The 19782-nt window shown below is 40.0% G+C and overlaps 2 protein-coding genes across 2 annotated transcripts; one reads left to right on the top strand and one right to left on the bottom strand.

Moving 5' to 3' along the window:
- Positions 1 to 679: 679 nt before the first annotated feature.
- LOC109887208 (zinc finger protein 271-like) lies at positions 680 to 9210 on the bottom strand. Its single transcript, XM_031817113.1, has 4 exons — positions 8928 to 9210; positions 8410 to 8510; positions 8097 to 8274; positions 680 to 3058 (listed from the first exon to the last, which is right to left on the bottom strand). Exons 1-4 carry the CDS (start codon positions 9070 to 9072, stop codon positions 2292 to 2294), a joined length of 1191 nt encoding a protein of 396 aa, XP_031672973.1. The 5' UTR covers positions 9073 to 9210; the 3' UTR covers positions 680 to 2291.
- A 4879-nt stretch (positions 9211 to 14089) lies between these two features.
- Positions 14090 to 19564, top strand: LOC116363544 (piggyBac transposable element-derived protein 4-like). Its single transcript, XM_031817110.1, has 3 exons — positions 14090 to 14133; positions 15252 to 15366; positions 17806 to 19564. Exons 2-3 carry the CDS (start codon positions 15281 to 15283, stop codon positions 19562 to 19564), a joined length of 1845 nt encoding a protein of 614 aa, XP_031672970.1. The 5' UTR covers positions 14090 to 14133; positions 15252 to 15280.
- Positions 19565 to 19782: the final 218 nt, after the last annotated feature.

The following is a 19782-nucleotide window of genomic DNA, read 5'->3' as shown; positions in this document are numbered from 1 at the left end:
CTAAAAGTCAAGGGGTCTGAATACTTTCCAAAGAAACTGTAAGTGATTGAGGAGAAAGCATAATTGCTATATTCTAATTAAAATCATTGACCCATAAGGGACCACATGACCAAAGCAATGCGTGACCCATGCAGAATTAAAACTATATTCATCTTAATGAGAAATATAATCGAATAAACAAATGTTTGCATAACCAAAGACATGAAAACGGGTGGGAACATTGTATTTAGCTAGGATTTCATAAGGCCAGGAATGTCATTGAGAATAACAATAGACAATAGTTCATGTTGCTAGTTTAGGGATGAAGATAGTGAAGGTTCATCAATGTTAAGCATGTTTTTTAATTTGACGTGGAAACAATGTTTATTCAACCAGTGGGAGGCTTGTAAAAGCCCACAGGAAAGTGGAATGAGGAACTCTTCATTGAGACAATCATGAAACAGCAATCTGTGGGTGAGTTGTAGTGGATATTATAATATAAGGATCTGCTGGAGTCCAAGTCAAACCAAGATTCTTTATTTCTGAGCTCAGAGAGAACAACAGAGTTTGGTATTTGGTATTTTACTAGGATCCCCATTAGCTGTTGCAAAAGCAGCAGCTACCCCTCCTGAGGCCAAAACAAAACACGACACAATTGTCACGTCTCTCGTCGGAAGGCATGGACCAAAGCGCAGCGTGGTAAGTGTTCATGATTTTTATTTAATCAAAAAACACTCAAACAAAATAACAAAGAGAAGAACGAACAGTTCTGTAAGGCAAATCAACTATACAGAAAACAACTACCCAAAAAACACCGGTGGAAAAAGGCTGCCTAAGTATGATTCACAATTAGAGACGATGATAGACAGCTGCCTCCGATTGGGAACAACACTCCGCCAAAAACAAAGAAATAGAAAACATAGAAATAAAGAAACTGGAATTCCCACCCGAGTCACCCCCTGGCCTAACCAAAATAGAGAATAAAAGACCTCTCTATGGCGTGACAATAATACAGAACATCAATAGACAAGAACAGATCAAGGACAGAACTACATACATTTTGTAAAAGGTACACGTAGCCTACATATCAATGCATATACACAAACTACCTGGGTCAAATAGGGGAGAGGTGTTGCTTTATCTGTTTTTTGAAACCAGGTTTGCTGTTTATTTGAGCAATATGAGATGGAAGGAAGTTCCATGCAATAAGGGCCCTATATAATACTATACGCTTTCTTGAATTTGTTCTGGAATCTTGTGAACTGTGAAAAGACCCCCGGTGGCATGTCTGGTGGGATAAGTGTGTGTGTCAGAGATGTGTGTAATTTGACTTGTAAGAACTTTGATGATATCTGTACATTACAGGAACACCTGTGATGACAAAAGTACAATGATTCATGTTTTGCTTTAGCTTGAGATAAAGAATCAGTGGTAGACACCTGGCAAGTGCATGAAAAGGTCAACTGTACAAAGTCAGATGTCTGTGTGTTGAAACTATATTTTAGGTAACAGATGGATAAAGGGAACTAAGAGTTCCTGTTGATACTATGTTCCAGTCTTACTTCCAGTCTTACATGACTAGGTAGTGGATTAATTTGGCTTCCCTCCAGGCCTGAGAACAAAAACTTTCCTCTAGGCTCATGTTAAAAATATGTCAGATAGGAGTGGCTATAGAGTCAGCTACTGTCCTCAGTAGCTTTCCATCTAAGTTGTCAATGCCAGGAGGTTTGTCATTATTGGATCGATAACAATTTTTCCACCTCTCCCACACTAACTTTACAAAATTCAAAACTTGCACTGCTTTTCTTTCATGATGTTTTTTTCCATCATTCTTTATATAATTGATCTTGGCTTCCTAATAAAGTTGATTATTTTTGTTGAGTTTGGTCACATAATTTCTCAATTTGCAGTATGTAAGCCAGCCAGATGTGCAGCCAGACTTATTAGCCACTCCTTTGGCCCCAACTCTTTCAAACATACAGTTTTTAAATTCCTCATCAATCCATGGAGACTTAACAGTTAACAGTCAGTTTCTAAACAGGTACATGTTTATCAATAATTGGAAGAAGCAATTTAATCTGGTAAAAACAGGTAAACACATTATAAGGCAACAATATAAGACAATGGGAGCACTGTGTATGTTCTCTGATGAGTTGTCAGTCAATGAGATGTGAAATATCAATATACACGCTAAGAGAAGTAATTTCTCTCTCCTGTGTGGATTCTCTAATGACGTTTAAGTGACTGTTATGAGTAATATGTTTTCCCAAAATCTGAGCTTTTATCCTCTGTGTCATGTTCTTTCAGGCTTCCTAAATTGGCAAAAGCTTTGCACCCTGGGAGCAGTGGTAAGGCTTCTCCCCTGTGTGAATTTTCTCGTGAGCTTTCAGGTGTCCTTTCCGGTTAAACATCTTTCCACATTGTGAGCAGTGGTAAGGCTTCTCCCCTGTGTGAATTTTCCCGTGAGCTTTCAGGTGTCCTTTGTGGTTAAACATCTTTCCACATTGTGAGCAGTGGTAAGGCTTCTCCCCTGTGTGAATTTTCTCGTGAGCTTTCAGGTGTCCTTTCTGGTTAAACATCTTTCCACATTGTGAGCAGTGGTAAGGCTTCTCCCCTGTGTGAATTCTCTCATGCTGTTTCAGATCCCCTGACTGGTTGAAACTCTTTCCACACTTGGAGCAATGGTAAGGCTTCTCCCCTGTGTGTATTCTCTCATGTTTTTTCAGATCCCCTGACCAGTTGAAACTCTTCCCACACTGGGAGCAGTGGTACGGCTTCTCTCCTGTGTGAATTCTCTCATGCTGTTTCAGCTCCCATAACTGGTAGAAACACTTCCCACACTGGGAGCAGTGGTACGGCTTGTCCCCTGTGTGTATTCTCTCATGTTTTTTCAGATCCCCTGACCGGTTGAAACTCTTCCCACACTGGGAGCAGTGGTAAGGCTTGTACCCTGTGTGTATTCTCTCATGTTTTTTCAGATCCCCTGACCCATTGAAACTATTTCCACACTGGAAGCACTGGTGTCGTCTTGCTGGTTTGGACGTCCCTGGCTCTGGTTCCTCTGAGTCTGGTCTTTCTCCTACCAAAGACAGTGTTTTTAAAAATAGAGACCCGAATGAAATCTCCACATGATAAAACAACAGTGCTATGAGAGTAAATCCTAATCGGATCTCTCAACCTGAGGCCAAACAAATGTAGAGCTTCCTGTTTTACAAGTCAGAACACAAAAAACTAAACAGTTCTAGCACACTGAAGACACAGACTTTGCTAGATTCCAATTGAGCAGGTGGTTCTAAATATATAACTTTCATAGCTGTATGATACAGAATGCGACCTACACACTTCCTTAAACATAAAATAACTAAAGAAGTAATTTTGTGTAATAGTTATTACATCAAAGACACAAAGCACATCAGTAACATCTCCCCGTTGTCGAAAGGGATCGACACCTGCTGTTTAAATGGACCAATTTCTTATTTAGACGTTCACGGGTTTTCAACATTTTGACTATCGCTGATGTCATATTTTGGGTAAAGTAAAAAATTTGGTGAAATATTTGGAAAGATGTTCCTAAAACTGATAGTAACTACAATAAACAAATTATAAACGCAACATGTAAAGTGTTGATGTTTCATGAGCTGAAAAAAAAGAATTTTTTACATCCCTGTTAACATTTATTCTCTGCCAAGATAATCCATCCTACTGACAGGTGTGGCATATCAAGAAGCTGATTGAACAGCTTGATTATTACACAGGCGAACCTTGTGCTGGGGAGAATAAAAGGCCACACTAAAATTTGCAGTTGTCACACAACACAATGCCACAGATGTCTCAAGTTTTGAGGGAGCGTGCAATTGGCATGCTGACTTTAGGAATATCCACTAGAGCTGTTACCAGATAATTGAATGTTCAATTCTCTACCAGAAGCCGTCTCCAATGTCGTTTTAGAGAATTTGGCAGTATATCCAAATGGCCTCACAACCACAGACCACATATAATGACGCCAGACCAGGATAGAAAACACTGAAGTTTCTAAAACTGTTTGAATGATGTCTATGAGTATAACAGAACTCATATGGCAGGCAAAACCATGAGAAGAAAATCCAAACAGAAAGTGAGAAATCGAATTTCAAAACACTGCCTATTTAAATCCCTGGTAGTTATGGATGTGCTTGCACTTCCTAGGGCTTCCACTAGATGTCACCGTCTTTAGAACCTGTTTTGAGGATTCTACTATAAAGGAGGGGCTCATAGGAGCTATTTGAGTGAGTGGTCTGGCAGAGAGCCTGGGTCTCATGACGCGCGCTCCCTAGAGAGTTAGCTCCCGTTCCAATGCTTTTCTTCAGACAATGAAATTCTCCGGTTGGAACCTTATTGATGATATGTTAAAAACATCCTAAAGATTGATTGCAGACATGTTTTGCAGACTTGTTTCTATGACCTGCAACGGAACTTTTTGAGTTTTTGTCATGGAGGAAATGGTCGCGCCTCATGAAGATGGATTACTGGGCTGAACACGCTAACATCAAGTGGCTAAATGATGGGCTTTATGGAACTTTATGGAACAAATCAGTCATTTATTGTCGAACTGGGATTCCTAGGAGTGCCTTCTGATGAAGATCAAAGGTAAGTGAATATTTAGTGTTTTTTCGAACTAATGTTGACTCCAAGATGGCAGAGTTGTCTTTGGCTGTTTTTGGGTACTGAGCGCCGTTCTCAGATTATGCTTTTTCCGTAAAGTTTTTTTGAAATCTGACACAGCGGATGCATAGAGGATAAGTCCATCTTTAATTCTGTGAATAACACTTGCATCTTTTATCAATGTTTATTATGAGTATTTCTGGGAAATTCACCAGATGTTTTGGAATCAAAACATTTCTGCACGTAACGCGCCAATGTAAACTGAGATTTTTGGATATAAATATGCACATTATCGAACAAAACATACATGTATTGTGTAACATGATATCCTATGAGTGTCATCTAATGAAGATCATCAAAGGTTAGTGATTCATTTTATCTATATTTCTGCTTTTTGTGACTGCTATCTTTGGCTGGAAAAATGGCTGTGTTTTTAGGACTTGGCTATGAGCTAACATAATCACATGTTGTGCTTTCGCTGTAAATCATTTTTTAAATCGGACACGGTGGGTAGATTAACAAGATGTTTATCTTTCTTTTGCTGTATTGGACATATTACATAAGTAAAAAAAAAAATTTGAATTTCGCTCGCTGCCTTTTCAGCGGAATGTTCTCGTGGGATTCCGCTAGCGGAACACCTTTCCCATCAGGTTAACGACCGTTCCACAGGTGCATGTTCATTAATTGTTCATGGTTCATTGAACAAGCATGGGAAACAGTGTTTAAACCCTTTACAATGAAAGACAAGGTCCTGAAAAAGATCCGTAAATATTTTTGCTGAGTTTATTTTGTATATGTTTTATGGGTTGAAAAGTGTTTTTTCTCAGACATACAGTGCCTTGCGAAAGTATTCGGCCCCCTTGAACTTTGCGACCTTTTGCCACATTTCAGGCTTCAAACAAAGATATAAAACTGTATTTTTTTGTGAAGAATCAACAACAAGTGGGACACAATCATGAAGTGGAACGACATTTATTGGATATTTCAAACTTTTTTAACAAATCAAAAACTGAAAAAATGGGCGTGCAAAATTATGAAAGACAAAGGCCATAGCTGTAATAAAATAACAAATTAACTGGCAAAGCAGCAGAGCGAGGCCCGTATCCAGCAACGTCACGAGTCACGTTTTTGCAGCTGTTTCAGTACAACACTACAGGGAGAGAGAGGGAAAAAAATCCGGTGGACTAGTTTTAATGTATGGAATCACTTAGGAGTTTCTGGATTTTGGGTAAACTTCTCCTTTAAAGCATCAGACACCATAGTAATTCATCATTAGATGCTACAGTCCTCCTTTAATTGGGATAGGGGGCAGCATTTTCACTTTTGGATGAAAAGCGTGCCCAGAGTAAACTGCCTCCTAATCAGTCCCAGGTGCTAATTTGTGCATATTATTAGTAGTACTGGATAGAAAACACTCTAAAGTTGCTAAAACTGTTTGAATGATGTCCGTGAGTATAACAGAACTCATATGGCAGGCAAAAACCTGAGAAAAAATCCAAACTGGAAGTGGGATATCTGAGGTTTGTAGTTTTTCAACTCAGCCCCTATTGAAGATACAGTGGGATATTGGTTATGTTGCACTTCCTAATGCTTCCACTAGATGTCAACAGTCTTTAGAACGTTGTTTGACGCTTCTACTGTGAGGGGGGGCTGAATGAGAGGGGAATGAGTCAGAGGTCTGGCAAAGTGCCTTGGTCTCGTGAATATTTATAATGCTATTTCTGACTAATGTTGACTGCGCAACATGGTGGATATTTCTTTGACTGGTTTAGGCTCTGAGCTCCGTACTCAGATTATTGCATGGTATGCTTTTTCCGCAAAGTTTTTTTGAAATCTGACACAGCGGTTGCATTAAGGAGAAGTTTATCTAAAGTTCCATGCATAACACTTGTATTTTCATCAACATTTATAATGAGTATTTCTGTAAATTGATGTGGCTCTCTGCAAAATCACTGCATGTTTTGGAACTACTGAACATAACACGCCAATGTAAAATGCGATTTTTGGATATTAATATGCACTTTATCGAACAAAACACACATGTATTGTGTAACATGAAGTCCTGTGAGTGTCATCTGATGAAGATCATCAAAGGTTAGTGATACATTTTTATCTCTTTGTGGTTATTGTGACTCCTCTTTGGCTGGAAAATTGGCTGGGTTTTTCTGTGACTTGGTGGTGACCTAACATAATCATTTGTGGAGCTTTCGCTGCGAAGCATTTTTGAAATCAGACACTGTGGCTGGATTAACGAAACTTTATCTTTAAAATGGTGCTTAATGCTTGAATGTTTGAGAAATTTGATTTATGAGATTTCTGTTGATTTGTATTTGGCACCCTGCAATTTTATTGGCTGTTGGCGGCAGAACCCCGTTCCCATACAGGTTAAGACTCCATAATGTTTCATCATTGGATGCTACAGTCCTCCTTTAAGACTCCATAATGTTTCATCAATAGATGCTACAGTCCTCCTTTAAGACTCCATAATGTTTCATCAATAGATGCTACTGTCCTCCTTTAAGACTCCATAATGTTTCATCATCAGATGTTACAGTCCTCCTTTAAGACTCCATGTTTAGAATGTGTCTGGAAGCGCTACTCTATTCTACTCTCATCCTTTCAGTTTTAATAATATTTAATAATAATGTTATAACAGGTAATAACTAACTTTAATAACTAGGGTCAATACCTGCCTGGCGCCCCAACAAAATATTTCTTTACCCCCCTCTAACAATACCGCTACAGAATTAGCATAGTAGGCCATGTAATTTAAGGTAATCTGAAATATTTAGGACTAACTTATTCCTTGCCACCCATTCTGAAACTCACTGCAGCTCTTTGTTAAGTGTTGCTGTGATTTCAGTTTCCGTGGTAGCTGACGTGTACAGTGTTGAGTCATCCGCATACAGACACACTGGCTTTACTCAAAAGTCGTTGGGATGTCGTTGGTAAAGATTGAAAAAAGTCAGGTCATCATTTTTAAGGAAATGTTTTTGTAAAACAAGCAGCTTACATTGGATCATCTTGAAACTCTCTCTCTAAAGCTAACTTTATCAAGGTTTTATATGGTCTATTGGTTCCTCTCTAAAGCTAACTTTATCAAGGTTTTATATGGTCTATTGGTTTCTCTCTAAAGCCAACTTTATCAAGGTTTTATATGGTCTATTGGTTCCTCTCTAAAGCCAACTTTATCAAGGTTTTATATGGTCTATTGGTTCCTCTCTGAAGCCAACTTTATCAAGGTTTTATATGGTCTATTGGTTCCTCTCTAAAGCTAACTTTTATCAAGGTTTTATATGGTCTATTGGTTCCTCTCTTTTCATTGGTAGAATCCTTTTCAGTGTTATGATATTCATAACATCCATATCCACCAGTCTATCTTCTTGTCAACTAACAGAACTATGCTGGTTGTCCTGGTAACAGATACCAGTGGGCAGATTGTATTTTATTTGGTCAAACTGAACTACAGCACTTACTTTGATGTGTCAAATCTGATCCTTTCTTCTCTTGTCGTCCTCTCACAGTTCCACTCAGCCCCGTTGTTTTCCTGCAGTCCACCAGCAGCACAGACAACCTCTTCATACCCAGCAGTAAGGCGCTACTGGGAGAGGTACAACACGGGGACTCCGGGAGGGAGGAAGGGCTAGCGTTGTCCTGGTAACCATAAAGAGGGGACACAGACACATATCATTATGGATGCTGATGCCACTGTTGTCATGAAGTGCTTTACAGAAATCCAGCCTAGACCCCGATAGAGCAAGCTGTATGCTAGACCAGACCAAGCTGTACCATCTGGTGTTCTGATCTGGAGAGACTCTTCTCTGCCTCGTCAGCAGGATCAGGATGTTGTTGATGCTCCCCAGAGGATCCACGATAGTCACGTCTCTCTCCTGTGTGAACGAGAACAGCAAACAGACGGTAAACTTATGACCATCTATTGCAATCAAGAGGCATGAATATGTCTAAAATGGCCACTTCCATCATGATTTTGTCAAATATTGTTTGTGTTGCAAATGTAAAGGGTCATTTCCACAAAATGGGTGCCTTTACATCCCTTTGATATTTTAAGTAGATTTTAAAAGCCTGTTATATTAGATGAGGTGAACTTTAATGTAGACCACATGGAGAATGAGAATTCAATACATCGAAGTCCCAAAAACATATGTACCAATGGCAGATTATCCCTTAAACAATTCACACAGTACTGAACGACATATTCAAGTGTTGAACTGAAGTAGAATGCCCCTGTAAAACAATACATTATTTCAAGAACTACATAGTGTCCCTGTTTTTAAGACAGTACTCACTGGTGGTAGTCTGATCTTCAGCCTCCTCCGCTTTCACTCCCAAAACGTCTTCCTCCTTTTTGATTGAGATAGCCTCCTCTTCCTCTTTTACTCTAAAAGGTTCTTCCTCTTCCTCTTTTACTCTAAAAGGTTCTTTTTTACCCATCTAGTAGATGGGTAAACATAATTATATTCAAAACACTAAGAGTAATATACACACGATTGGTCTAAAGAGCTTCAAAGACTCAACTTTATGTTCGCTAGCAAAGCAACACGTTCGTTGAATCAGAAGCCTTTTGTCGCTGTTGAAGAAGCCTCCAGTTCCGTCCACTAGATTATACGTCACGCAAGCAGCATCACCTGAAAGACTCATATCGCCATCTGCTGACTGGAGTGGGTAACGCAGACTGGAAAAATATTAATAACAATGTTTATTCTGGCAAGCAATGTCATGCGAAGAAATTTAAAAAGAACCAGATGTTATGTTTTCTCTTACTTATTACAGCCAATACTTTACTCCAGGGCTGACCTGCCCGTTAGACAGGATTAGGTGACAGATTAAAGAGTTTTCCACTTTTGTCATCGTTATTCTGAACCGACTGCCTGCAAGTCATCGTTAAATTTGCCTAAGTGATATGTATTTTCCTTCAAGTTTCTGAAGAGGAAACAGTCAGGAAATGCCCCTGTCTGAGTGCATTTGTCTACCACTATGTGTAGCTGTTAGCGATGATGCTAATGACAACCATCTTCTGGTTGATGGAAAAGCTTTCCCAAAAAACCTTGTCAATTAAATGTTAACTACAAAGTAGTCTATGCCTCCCTGGCAGAATGATATCATGACTATTTGCATCAATCCAGTTGTGATTTGTTCAGCAGACTCTGCAATCACATGTGTGCTACAGAGACACCACTAACCAAGCAAGGCTCTTGTGTGCTACAGAGACACCACTAACCAAGCAAGGCTCTTGTGTGCTACAGAGACCCCACTAACCAAGCAAGGCTCTTGCTGGTGTCACTTCAATTAAAGGGTATCTACACACAAAAATGAACATGTCTTAGATTTTTCTCAGACTTCAAAAGTGGTCTCCTGATGTGGTTTAAGTGTTGTCGTGGACTTAGAACATCCAATGTTGTTGTTTTCTATTAACAGTGTGATTTAGAGAGAAAAACAGACAAACAGGGACAAATCAGAAACCTGGAAAAATGAAATGGAGAAAATGGAATTAGGTTCAATAAAACGGATTAGATAGAGATGTTATAGAGCCATAAATATTCTATACATTTTCTCCCATTACTGTATTATCTAGGGATAGTGTAGAGTAACAGCTGTTTCCTGAAGTGACCTTTAACCTCCCTGCTCCTCAATACTTCTTCCACTGGATCAAAGCTTCAGCCAAGTAGGAAACATGATAGTGGCAACACATGGAGTTGGGTTGGATATGGTCATGGTAGGATACATGATAGTGGCAACACATGGAGTTGGGTTGGATATAGTCATGGTAGGATACATGATAGTGACAACACATGGAGTTGGGTTGATATAGTCATGGTAGGATAGATGACAGTGGAAACACATGGAGGATATATTTGTTGGATATAGTCATGGTAGTAGGATACATGATAGTGGCAACACATGGAGTAGGGTTGGATATAGTCATGGTAGGATACATGATAGTGACAACACATGGAGTAGGGTTGATATAGTCATGGTAGGATACATTGAGTGGCAAGATGGATAGGACACCTCACTGCACTCTATACTCTGTAAACTGGTTATCTCTGTATACCAGTCGCAAGACCCACTGGTTTAATGCTTATTTATAAAACCCTCTTAGGCCTCACTCACCCCTATCTAAGATATCTTCTGCAGCCCTCATCCTCCACATACAACACCCGTTCTTGACAGTCATATTCTGTTAAAGGTCCCCAAAGCACACACATCCCTGGGTCGCTCCTCTTTTCAGTTCGCTGCAGATAGCGATGGGAACTGTCTGTCTATATAAGGTCCCACAGTTTACAGCGCAAGTCAGAGCAAAAACCAAGCCATGAAGTCGAAGGAATTGTCCGTAGAGTGCCGGCACAGATATGGGGAAGGGAGACAACAACAAAAAATGTGCCGCATTGAAGTTCCCAAAGAACACAGTGGCTACGATCGTTCTTAAAAGGAAAAGTTTGGAACCACCAAGGCTCTTCCTAGAGCTGGCCGCCTGGCCAAACTGCGCAATCAGGGGAGAAGAGCCTTGGTCTGGGAGGTTACCAAGAACCTGATGGTCACTCTGACAGAGATCTAGAGTTCCTCTGTGGAGATGGGAGACACCAACACTTGCCTAAATAGCCCATATGCCACCATAGGAAGTGTTATGTGTTTTTCGCGATGAGCCTTGGTCAATTTAGCTCAGTGTATGCCACCCTATCTGTCACCTTTTTTTAATTGATTTTATTCACCTTTATTTAACCAGGTAGGCTAGTTGAGAACAAGTTCTCATTTACAACTGCGACCTGGCCAAGATAAAGCATGTCTGTTCACACTGCTAACACAGAGTTACACATGGAGTAAACAATTAACAAGTCAATAACACAGTAGAAAAAAAAGAGAGTCTATATACATACCTAATCTGGGACCGAGAGACTGAAAAACAGCTTCTATCTCAAGGCCATCAGACTGTTAAACAGCCACCACTAACATTGAGTGGCTGCTGCCAACACACTGTCAATGACACTGACTCAACTCCAGCCACTTTAATAATGGGAATTGATGGGAAATGATGTAAATATATCACTAGCCACTTTAAACAATGCTACCTTATATAATGTTACTTACCCTACATTATTCATCTCATATGCATACGTATATACTGTACTCTATATCATCGACTGCATCCTTATGTAATACATGTATCACTAGCCACTTTAACTATGCCACTTTGTTTACATACACATCTCATATGTTATACTGTACTCGATATCATCTACTGTATCTTGCCTATGCTGCTCTGTACCATCACTCATTCATATATCCTTATGTAAATATTCTTTATCCCCTTACACTGTGTATAAGACAGTAGTTTTTTGGAATTGTTAGTTAGATTACTTGTTCGTTATTACTGCATTGTCGGAACTAGAAGCACAAGCATTTCGCTACACTCGCATTAACATCTGCTAACCATGTGTATGTGACAAATAAAATTTGATTTGATTTGATTTAATCCTGCCTAATAGGCAGGCCAATCCTGGAGGAAAGTATTGGCTGTAAGAAGTAAGAACATAACATCTGGTTATTTTTAAATGACTTCTTATGACATTGCTTGCCAGACTGAACATTGTAATTCATATTTTCCAATTTGCGTGACCCAAACCAGTCAGCAGATGGCGATATGAATTTTTCAGGTGATGCTTCTTACGTGACGTATAATCTAGTGGACGGGACAGGAAGCTTCTTCAACAGCGACAAAAAGCTTCTGATTTAACCACGCTATGCTTTGCTAGCAAACCTAAAACCGAAACATTGGAGCTCTTTAGACCAATCTTGTGTATATTACTCTTAGTGATTTCAACATAATTCTGTTTACATATCTACTGGTTCATTTAAACGTAATTTGCTTGTTAAATTAGCAAATGTGTTACATTGATACTGCGCTAGGCTAATCTCCCGGAGCATAAACTCACTAATCTAGACGGAGAAAGAAACTGGTGAAAGGAGGCAAAGAAGCTTGAAGAATGAATAAGGAGGCGATCACATTGAAACAAGAGGATGATATTACAGTGAAAGAGGAACATGGGAACGAGGTTGTCAAAGTGGAAAAAGAGGTAGAAGCTTTCAGAATCAAAAAGGAGGAAGATGCCGTAAAATTGAAAGAGGAGGAAGACCCTTTTGGAGTAAAAGAGGAGGATATCTCAATAAAAGAGGAAGACGTTTTGGGAGTGAAAAATGAGACTGAAGATCCGATTACCACCAGTGAGTACTGTCTTAAAAACGGGCACAAACTATGCAGTTGTTTTTAAAGGGGCATTATACTGAAGTTCTACACTTGAATATGTTGTTCAGTACTGTAGGAATTGTTTATTAAGTGGCAATCTGCCATTGGTACATATATTTTTGGAACTTCAAAGATGGATTTATTGAATTCTCTATGTGGTCTATATTAAAGTGCACTTATTCTAGTATAGCCGGGTTTTAAAATATAATATACAGTGCATTTCTACTTAAAATATCAAGTGGACGCAAAATGCACCCATTTTGTGGAACGGCCCTTTTACATTTGCATCACAGTGGTGGGAAAAGTACCCAGTAAAAGTGAGTCACCCAGTAAAATACTACTTGAGTAAAAGTTCAAATATACTGAAGTATCAAAAGTATATAAATAATTTCAAATACCTTATATTAAGCAAACCAGATGGTGCCATATTCTTGTTTGTTTTTATTTCATTGACGGATAGCCAGGGACACACTCCAACTCTCTGACAATCTACAATTGAAACGTGTGTTTAGTGAGTCCGCTAGATCAGAGCCAGTAATGATTACCAGGGATGTTCTCTTGATTAGTGAGTGAATTGGACCATTTTCCTGTCCTGCTAAGCCTTTGAAATGTAATGAGTACTTTTGGGTGTCAGGGAAATGTATGGAGTAAAAAGTACATTTTCTTTATGTATGTAGTGAAGTAAAAGTACAATTAGTCAAAAATAGTAAAGTACAGATTCCCCGGAAAGCTACTTAAATAGTACTTTTAAGTATTTTTTACTTAAGTACTTTACTGTAAGACTCTGTGATTGCAATAGAAGTTGATAAGTTTACCATATTTTTGATGTTCTCATTCACACAGGAGACAGACATGACTATCGTGGATCCTCTGGGGAGCCTCAACAACATCCTGATGCTGATGAAGTAGAGAAGAGTCTCTCCAGATCAGAACACCAGATGGTACAGCTTGGTTTGGTCTAGCATACAGCTTGCTCTCAGGGTCTGGTCTGGGCTTCTGTAAAGCACTTTTTCAACAGTGACATCAGCATCCATAATGATATGCGTCTGTGTCCCCTCTTTATGGTTACCAGGACAACGCTAGCCCCTCCTCCCTCCCGGAGTCCCCGTTTCGTACCTCTTCCGGTAGCACCTTACTGCTGGGTAGGAAGAGGTTGTCTGTGCTGCTGGTGGACTGCAGGAAAACAACGGGGCTGAGTGGAACTGTGAGAGGAGGAGAAGAGAAGAAAGGATCAGATTTGACTCATCAAAGTAAGTGCTGTAGTTTAGTTTGAACAAATATAATAGATCTTCCCACTGGTATCTGTTACCAGGACAACCAGCAGAGTTCTGTTAGTTGACATGAAGATGGACTAGTATCTTTTACCAGTGGGGCTGTCCCCGACTAATACAAATCTTGTTTGACTTAGACACCTGTTCTTTTCACCAATCAATTGGTGCAAATGTTAAACATGTATTTCTATATATACACTACTGTTGAAAAGTTTGGGGTCACTTAGAAATGTCCTTGTTTTTGAAAGAAAATCATTTTTTTGGTCCATTAAAATAACATTGACAATCAAAGCCACAAATGCTGATGCTCCAGATACTCAACTAGTCTACAGGAGGCCAGTTTTATTGCTTCTTTCATCAGAACAACAGTTTTCAGCTGTGCTAACATAATTGCAAAAGCGTTTTCTAATGTTCGATTCGCATTTTAAAATGATAAACTTGGATTAGCTGATAATGGGCCTCTGTAGATAATAATGGGCCTCTATGTAGATAATCTGCCATTTTCCGCCTCAACATTAGCAATGTCTACACTGTATTTATGATAAATGTAATGTTATTTTAACTGACAAAAGGACATGTATATCCTAACACGATCCGTGTTGTAAACAGCATTCTGCATGAATTACGACTCTTTCAACTTGCAACAAAACAATTTTATGAAATCAAATTTTAGCAATCAAACATAGCTTAACACGGTCAAGTTCGGTTTCTGTGCAATCCTCAGACACTCTAGAAGGCAACCAAACATGTTTCATAATTCTACATTACGTATTGGCTATACAAGACCTGAATTAGCCCATGAAGGTTCTTGGACCAATGACCACCGATCGTTTTGAAACCTAGCTAGATAGCCAATGAGCTGGGATTTCCAGCAGTATGTGAACGCCGTTTGTAGGACAAACAGCCATCATGCTAGAGCTGTGCACAACAGAGTTCATTCTCTGGTGAAAGGAAACCAGATGCACGGTAGTTTACGTTTCACAGCAGTTCGTTCTCTTCTACAGACTTCTCAAGTCTGAAAAAGTTAAACATGGTTACTAAGAGTGGAAAAGCTAAATCTCAGTCCAAGTATAATCATTTTGATGATATTATTGCAGAAATTGACCAGGAGAGTGACACAGAAGGAATGGATGAGGACTCTGTGAGCGACCAGAGTTTTGATTCCAGCGCGGAAGAAATGTTTTTGGAAGGAGAAGATCCACTTTTTGATCAGTAAGTAAAACAAGTTTTTACTTCTCATGCTAATGCAGTTGTTTAAATGGTTGCATATTTATATATATACACACACACACACACACACACACACACACACACACACACACACACACACACACAGTCAGAGTTTACATACACTTAGTTTGGAGTCCTTAAAACTCGTTTTTCAACCACTCCACAAATGTCTTGTTAACCTCTCTGGTACAAGTGCGTCCCACCTCGACAACAGCCAGTGAAATTGCAGGGCGCCAGATTAAAAACAACAGAAATCCCAGAATTAAAATTCCTCAAACATACAAGTATTATACACCATTTTAAAGATAAACTTGTTGTAAATCCATCCATATTGTCCTGTTTCAAATAGGCTTTACGGCGAAAGCACACCAAACAATTGTTAGGTCAGCCCCTAGCCACAGAACCATACAGTCATTTTCCAACCAAGGAGAGGTGTCACAAAAGTCAGAAATAGCGATTAAAATTAATCACTTACCTCTGATCATCTGGTGGCACTCCCAGGTCTCCATGTTAATCAATAAATGTTTGTTTTGTTCGATAATGTCCCTCTTTATGACCAAAAACCCCCTTTTTGTTCGCACGTTTAGTCCAGTAATCCGAAGGTGCGGGCACAAAGTCCAGACAAAGTTTTTAAAAAGTACAATAAAAGTTTGTAGAAACATGTCAAACTGTAGTATGATCTAAAATAAGGACGCGCAACAATGAGGTTCTAGCTCCAGCCTGTTTATTAACCTAACCCTTGCATGTCCTACATAGGTACGGATAACCCCAAGGGACATTTTCAATCCTCAGGTTGTTTTTGTCATAAATAATAAAATAATATTTCAACCGGAGAAAAGCTTCGTCAATAGAAAAGGAGAAACAAGTAAGACGCGCTTGGCTCATGTCTGGAAATGTCCACTGTCCTCTCATTGAAAGTGCTGTATCACCCTCATTTTTCAGAGTAAAAGCCTGAAACAATGCCTAAACACTGGTCACATGTAGAGGAAGCCATAGAGCTCGTGAACTGGGTCTTAAGTCTTTGTTTGGTGGAAAGGCTTTCAATGGAAAAACAGCCTTTCAAAATAATAGTACTTCCTGGTTGTATTTTCCTCGTTTTCACCTGCCATATCCGTTCTGTTATACTCGCAGACATTATTTTAACAGTTTTGGAAACTTTAGTTTTCTACCCAAATCTACTAATTATATGCATACCCTAGCTTATGGACCTGAGTAGCAGACAGTTTAAAAACCTGTCTAGGACAGGCGTTCCTCTAGGGAAACGTTTCAACAAAAATTGCCCGAAATGTCATTATTATAAATTATATAAATTAAATCAGAAGTGCAATACACCAAATGAAAGCTAAACCTCTGGTTAATCTAGCCACCATGTCAGAATTCAAAAAGCTTTACTGCAAATGCGATTATCGATCAGAAATTTGCAATAAAATTCATCAATTACCTTTTTGAAGATCTTCTTTTGGCAACACTAAAGGTCACGACAAAACAATAGTGTCGTTTTGTTCAATATAATCCATTTTTATAGCCTAACAGGAAACATTTTGTAAACGGCTTGGCGTAAATTCCGTGTCCTTCAACTTTGGACGTAACGTTCAATGTAATTACTCAATCTAAACGGACGTTTATCGAGTCATGTTTGGTTTCATTGCAATCCTCTGTTTGTTAGTAAAACAACCACACTTCATGGTTCTTTTCTGGGACATATTGACCGAAAGGAACTGATTTGAACACGGCAAACAATGACTGTATTTCGGACCAATGACCACTGATCGTCTTGAAATCTAGCTGGGTAGATAGCCAATGAGCTCAGGTAAACGACAACATGTGATGGTTCTATCCAGGAAGACTATCGTTTGTGGGAAACTCAAGCGTATAGACAACCATTCGCCATTGAAAACTCTACGAGGCAGCCACGCTGGTTACGTGCAGCATTTCTGTTTTGAGAGCATTTTCAGAGAATAATTATGGCAAGTAAATCTTTAAAATCGAAGGCAAAGACAAAGTATACAGATCTACACGATATCATTGACGATATTGATAGAGATAGTGAGAGTGAATTACTACAAGATGAGTCAGACCAGACAGTGACTATTCTTTTGACTCTAAATGGAGAAGATTCTGTTGGATTGGTGAGTAACGTTGTTTGAAATGAATAATATCAAATATTATTCATTTGAGTTGTTTGAGATATATATATATATTTTTTGCCATATGTAAAAATATGACGAGGACATGAAATATAAAGTACACATGTGTATAAAGTAAACATTGCTCTACATTGTGGGTGTATCTGTGTGTCTGTATATATTACATATATTTTTACATGTCCATTCCATGTTTAGATAAAATACAGCACCTCACCTTAGTGGATGTTTACTTACTCTATATATAATCTGTGTCTGTTTTGTCTTTATTTCACAGTCCCAGCGATTCTGATTGGGAGCCCATACTGCCAAGGTGCAAATCCCCCACTGAAGCTGGTCCATCCAGCCGGACCCCTGCTGTCTCCGGCACCACACCTACCCCCGCCCGGCCATCAAGAGGTGTGAAGCCGGTGACAAAGAAGCGGAGGAAGGGAAGTGTGGAACCTGCTGGCAGTGCGGAGGAGGGTCGTTGGCACTCTGTACTGGAGGAGGATGTGGCCCCACCACCTCCAATTTTCAGACCAAAGAGGCCACCAGGTCCTCAGCTGGACATGAACTCCAAGTACAGCCCCATGCAACTTTTTCAGTTGTTTTTCACCTCGGCAGTTGTTGATTCCCTGGTGTTGAACACTAATAAGTACGGAGCTAAGAAGCAGGAAGGCAAGAAAGAGACATGGAAGCCCATTTCCAGGTCAGACCTTTTCTGCTACATTTCACTGGTAATTTACATGGGGCTGGTGAAGTTAAAAACCCTAAAGGATTACTGGAAAACAGCCACACTCTATCAGCTGCCTTTCCCCCCCACTGTCATGTCCTCTACAAGGTTTTTAAATATCTCACGGGCGCTTCACATCAGTGACCCAGATGTTGATGAGGAGAATGACAGGAGGAAAGGCACAGCAAGGTTTGACAGGCTCTGCCAAGTCAAACCTCTCTACCCCAGCATGGTTGAAGCCTGCAAGGCACATTTTCAGCCCGCCCAGAACTTGTCCATAGATGAGAGGATGGTAGCCTCAAAGGCCAGAATTGGCCTAAAACAATACATGCGTAACAAACCAACTAAATGGGGTTACAAGCTGTTTGTTTTGGCTGATTCTGTGTGTGCATACACATGCAATTTTTTTGTCTATGAGGGGAAGAACACGTGTGCGACTGGTAATGGACTGAGTTATGACTCTGTAATGGAGTTATTGGATTTTCAACTGCTGGGGAAGGGCTACAAACTCTTTGTGGACAACTTCTACACAAGCCCTACCCTGTTTGCAGACCTGAGGAAGCTGGGGGTGTGGGCTTGTGGCACCATTCGGACCAACAGAGTGGACTTTCCAAAGACCAAGGTAAATGACATGGCTGAGCGGAGGACCATGCAATGGATCCGTGAAGATGGCCTGCTGTTTGTGAAGTGGATGGACACCAGAGAGGTGGTGATGTGCTCCACTATCCACAAGTCCTTCAGTGGCGATCACGTCATCAAGCGTGTGAAGGACGCTACTGGGGCATGGGCCACCAAAAATGTCCCCATTCCTGCAGCCATCAAGGACTACAACCAGAGCATGGGGGGTGTAGACTTGTCAGACGCGCTTATAGGGTACTGCAATGTTCTACATAAGACAAAGAAATGGTACAAGACATTGTTTTACCATTTCATTGACATTGCTGTGGTGAATGCCTTCATCCTCCAGAAGGAAATGGCCAAGAGCTGTGGACAGCCCCCCATCTCACAGCTAGTCTTCAGGGAGCAGCTCATCCAGGAGCTTGCTGGCTACAGCAAGTCCACTGCATCACATTCTGCCACCTCTGCCGCCTCTACCTCTGCCGCCTCTACTCCTGCCTCTAGTGGTGTTCATATACCACAGTTCATTACTGCAGGCGTGACTGTACCTCAGAGCCAAAGGAGCGGAGCATGGAGGCGTCGTTGTGTTCTTTGTGACATGAAGTCCCCCATCATCTGCACCAGTTGTTCAGTTTGCCTCTGCTTTATAGCAGAAAGAGACTGCTATGGGACATGGCACAGGCAGAAAAATATTATGTTCTAATATTTAAAAGAATATGTATAATTTTTTTTGTGTGTTAGAATAGATTTTGGATAAGTTGTATATAGTTATTTGCACTGTTGTATATAGTTATAGGTCATTTCACCAATTCGGCCACTTGGGTACATTTGGGCAACTTGTGTGGGACACCTGGGTGACTTCATGCTAAATGTCATGTAGCTCACCCATTCCTGAAGTTTTCAGTCTGAAACTTTGCACAC

Source organism: Oncorhynchus kisutch, unplaced genomic scaffold (genome assembly GCF_002021735.2).
Source record: "Oncorhynchus kisutch isolate 150728-3 unplaced genomic scaffold, Okis_V2 scaffold934, whole genome shotgun sequence".
Classification (NCBI taxonomy): domain Eukaryota; kingdom Metazoa; phylum Chordata; class Actinopteri; order Salmoniformes; family Salmonidae; genus Oncorhynchus; species Oncorhynchus kisutch.
The sequence above is the reverse complement of the archived record's forward strand: the minus strand, read 5'-3'. Positions and strand labels throughout refer to the sequence as shown.

Excerpts from the sequence above, each read along its gene's own strand:
- LOC109887208 (XM_031817113.1), bottom strand. The coding sequence starts at position 9,072 with ATGGGTAAAAAAGAACCTTTTAGAGTAAAAGAGGAAGAGGAAGAACCT. Across the intron at positions 8,511-8,927 it reads TGAAGATCAGACTACCACCA|GAGAGAGACGTGACTATCGT; the intron begins GTGAGTACTGTC and ends TCGTTCACACAG. Across the intron at positions 3,059-8,096 it reads ATCAGATTTGACACATCAAA|GAGAAAGACCAGACTCAGAG; the intron begins GTAAGTGCTGTA and ends TGTCTTTGGTAG.
- LOC116363544 (XM_031817110.1), top strand. The coding sequence starts at position 15,281 with ATGGATGAGGACTCTGTGAGCGACCAGAGTTTTGATTCCAGCGCGGAA. Across the intron at positions 15,367-17,805 it reads GAAGATCCACTTTTTGATCA|TCCCAGCGATTCTGATTGGG; the intron begins GTAAGTAAAACA and ends TTTATTTCACAG.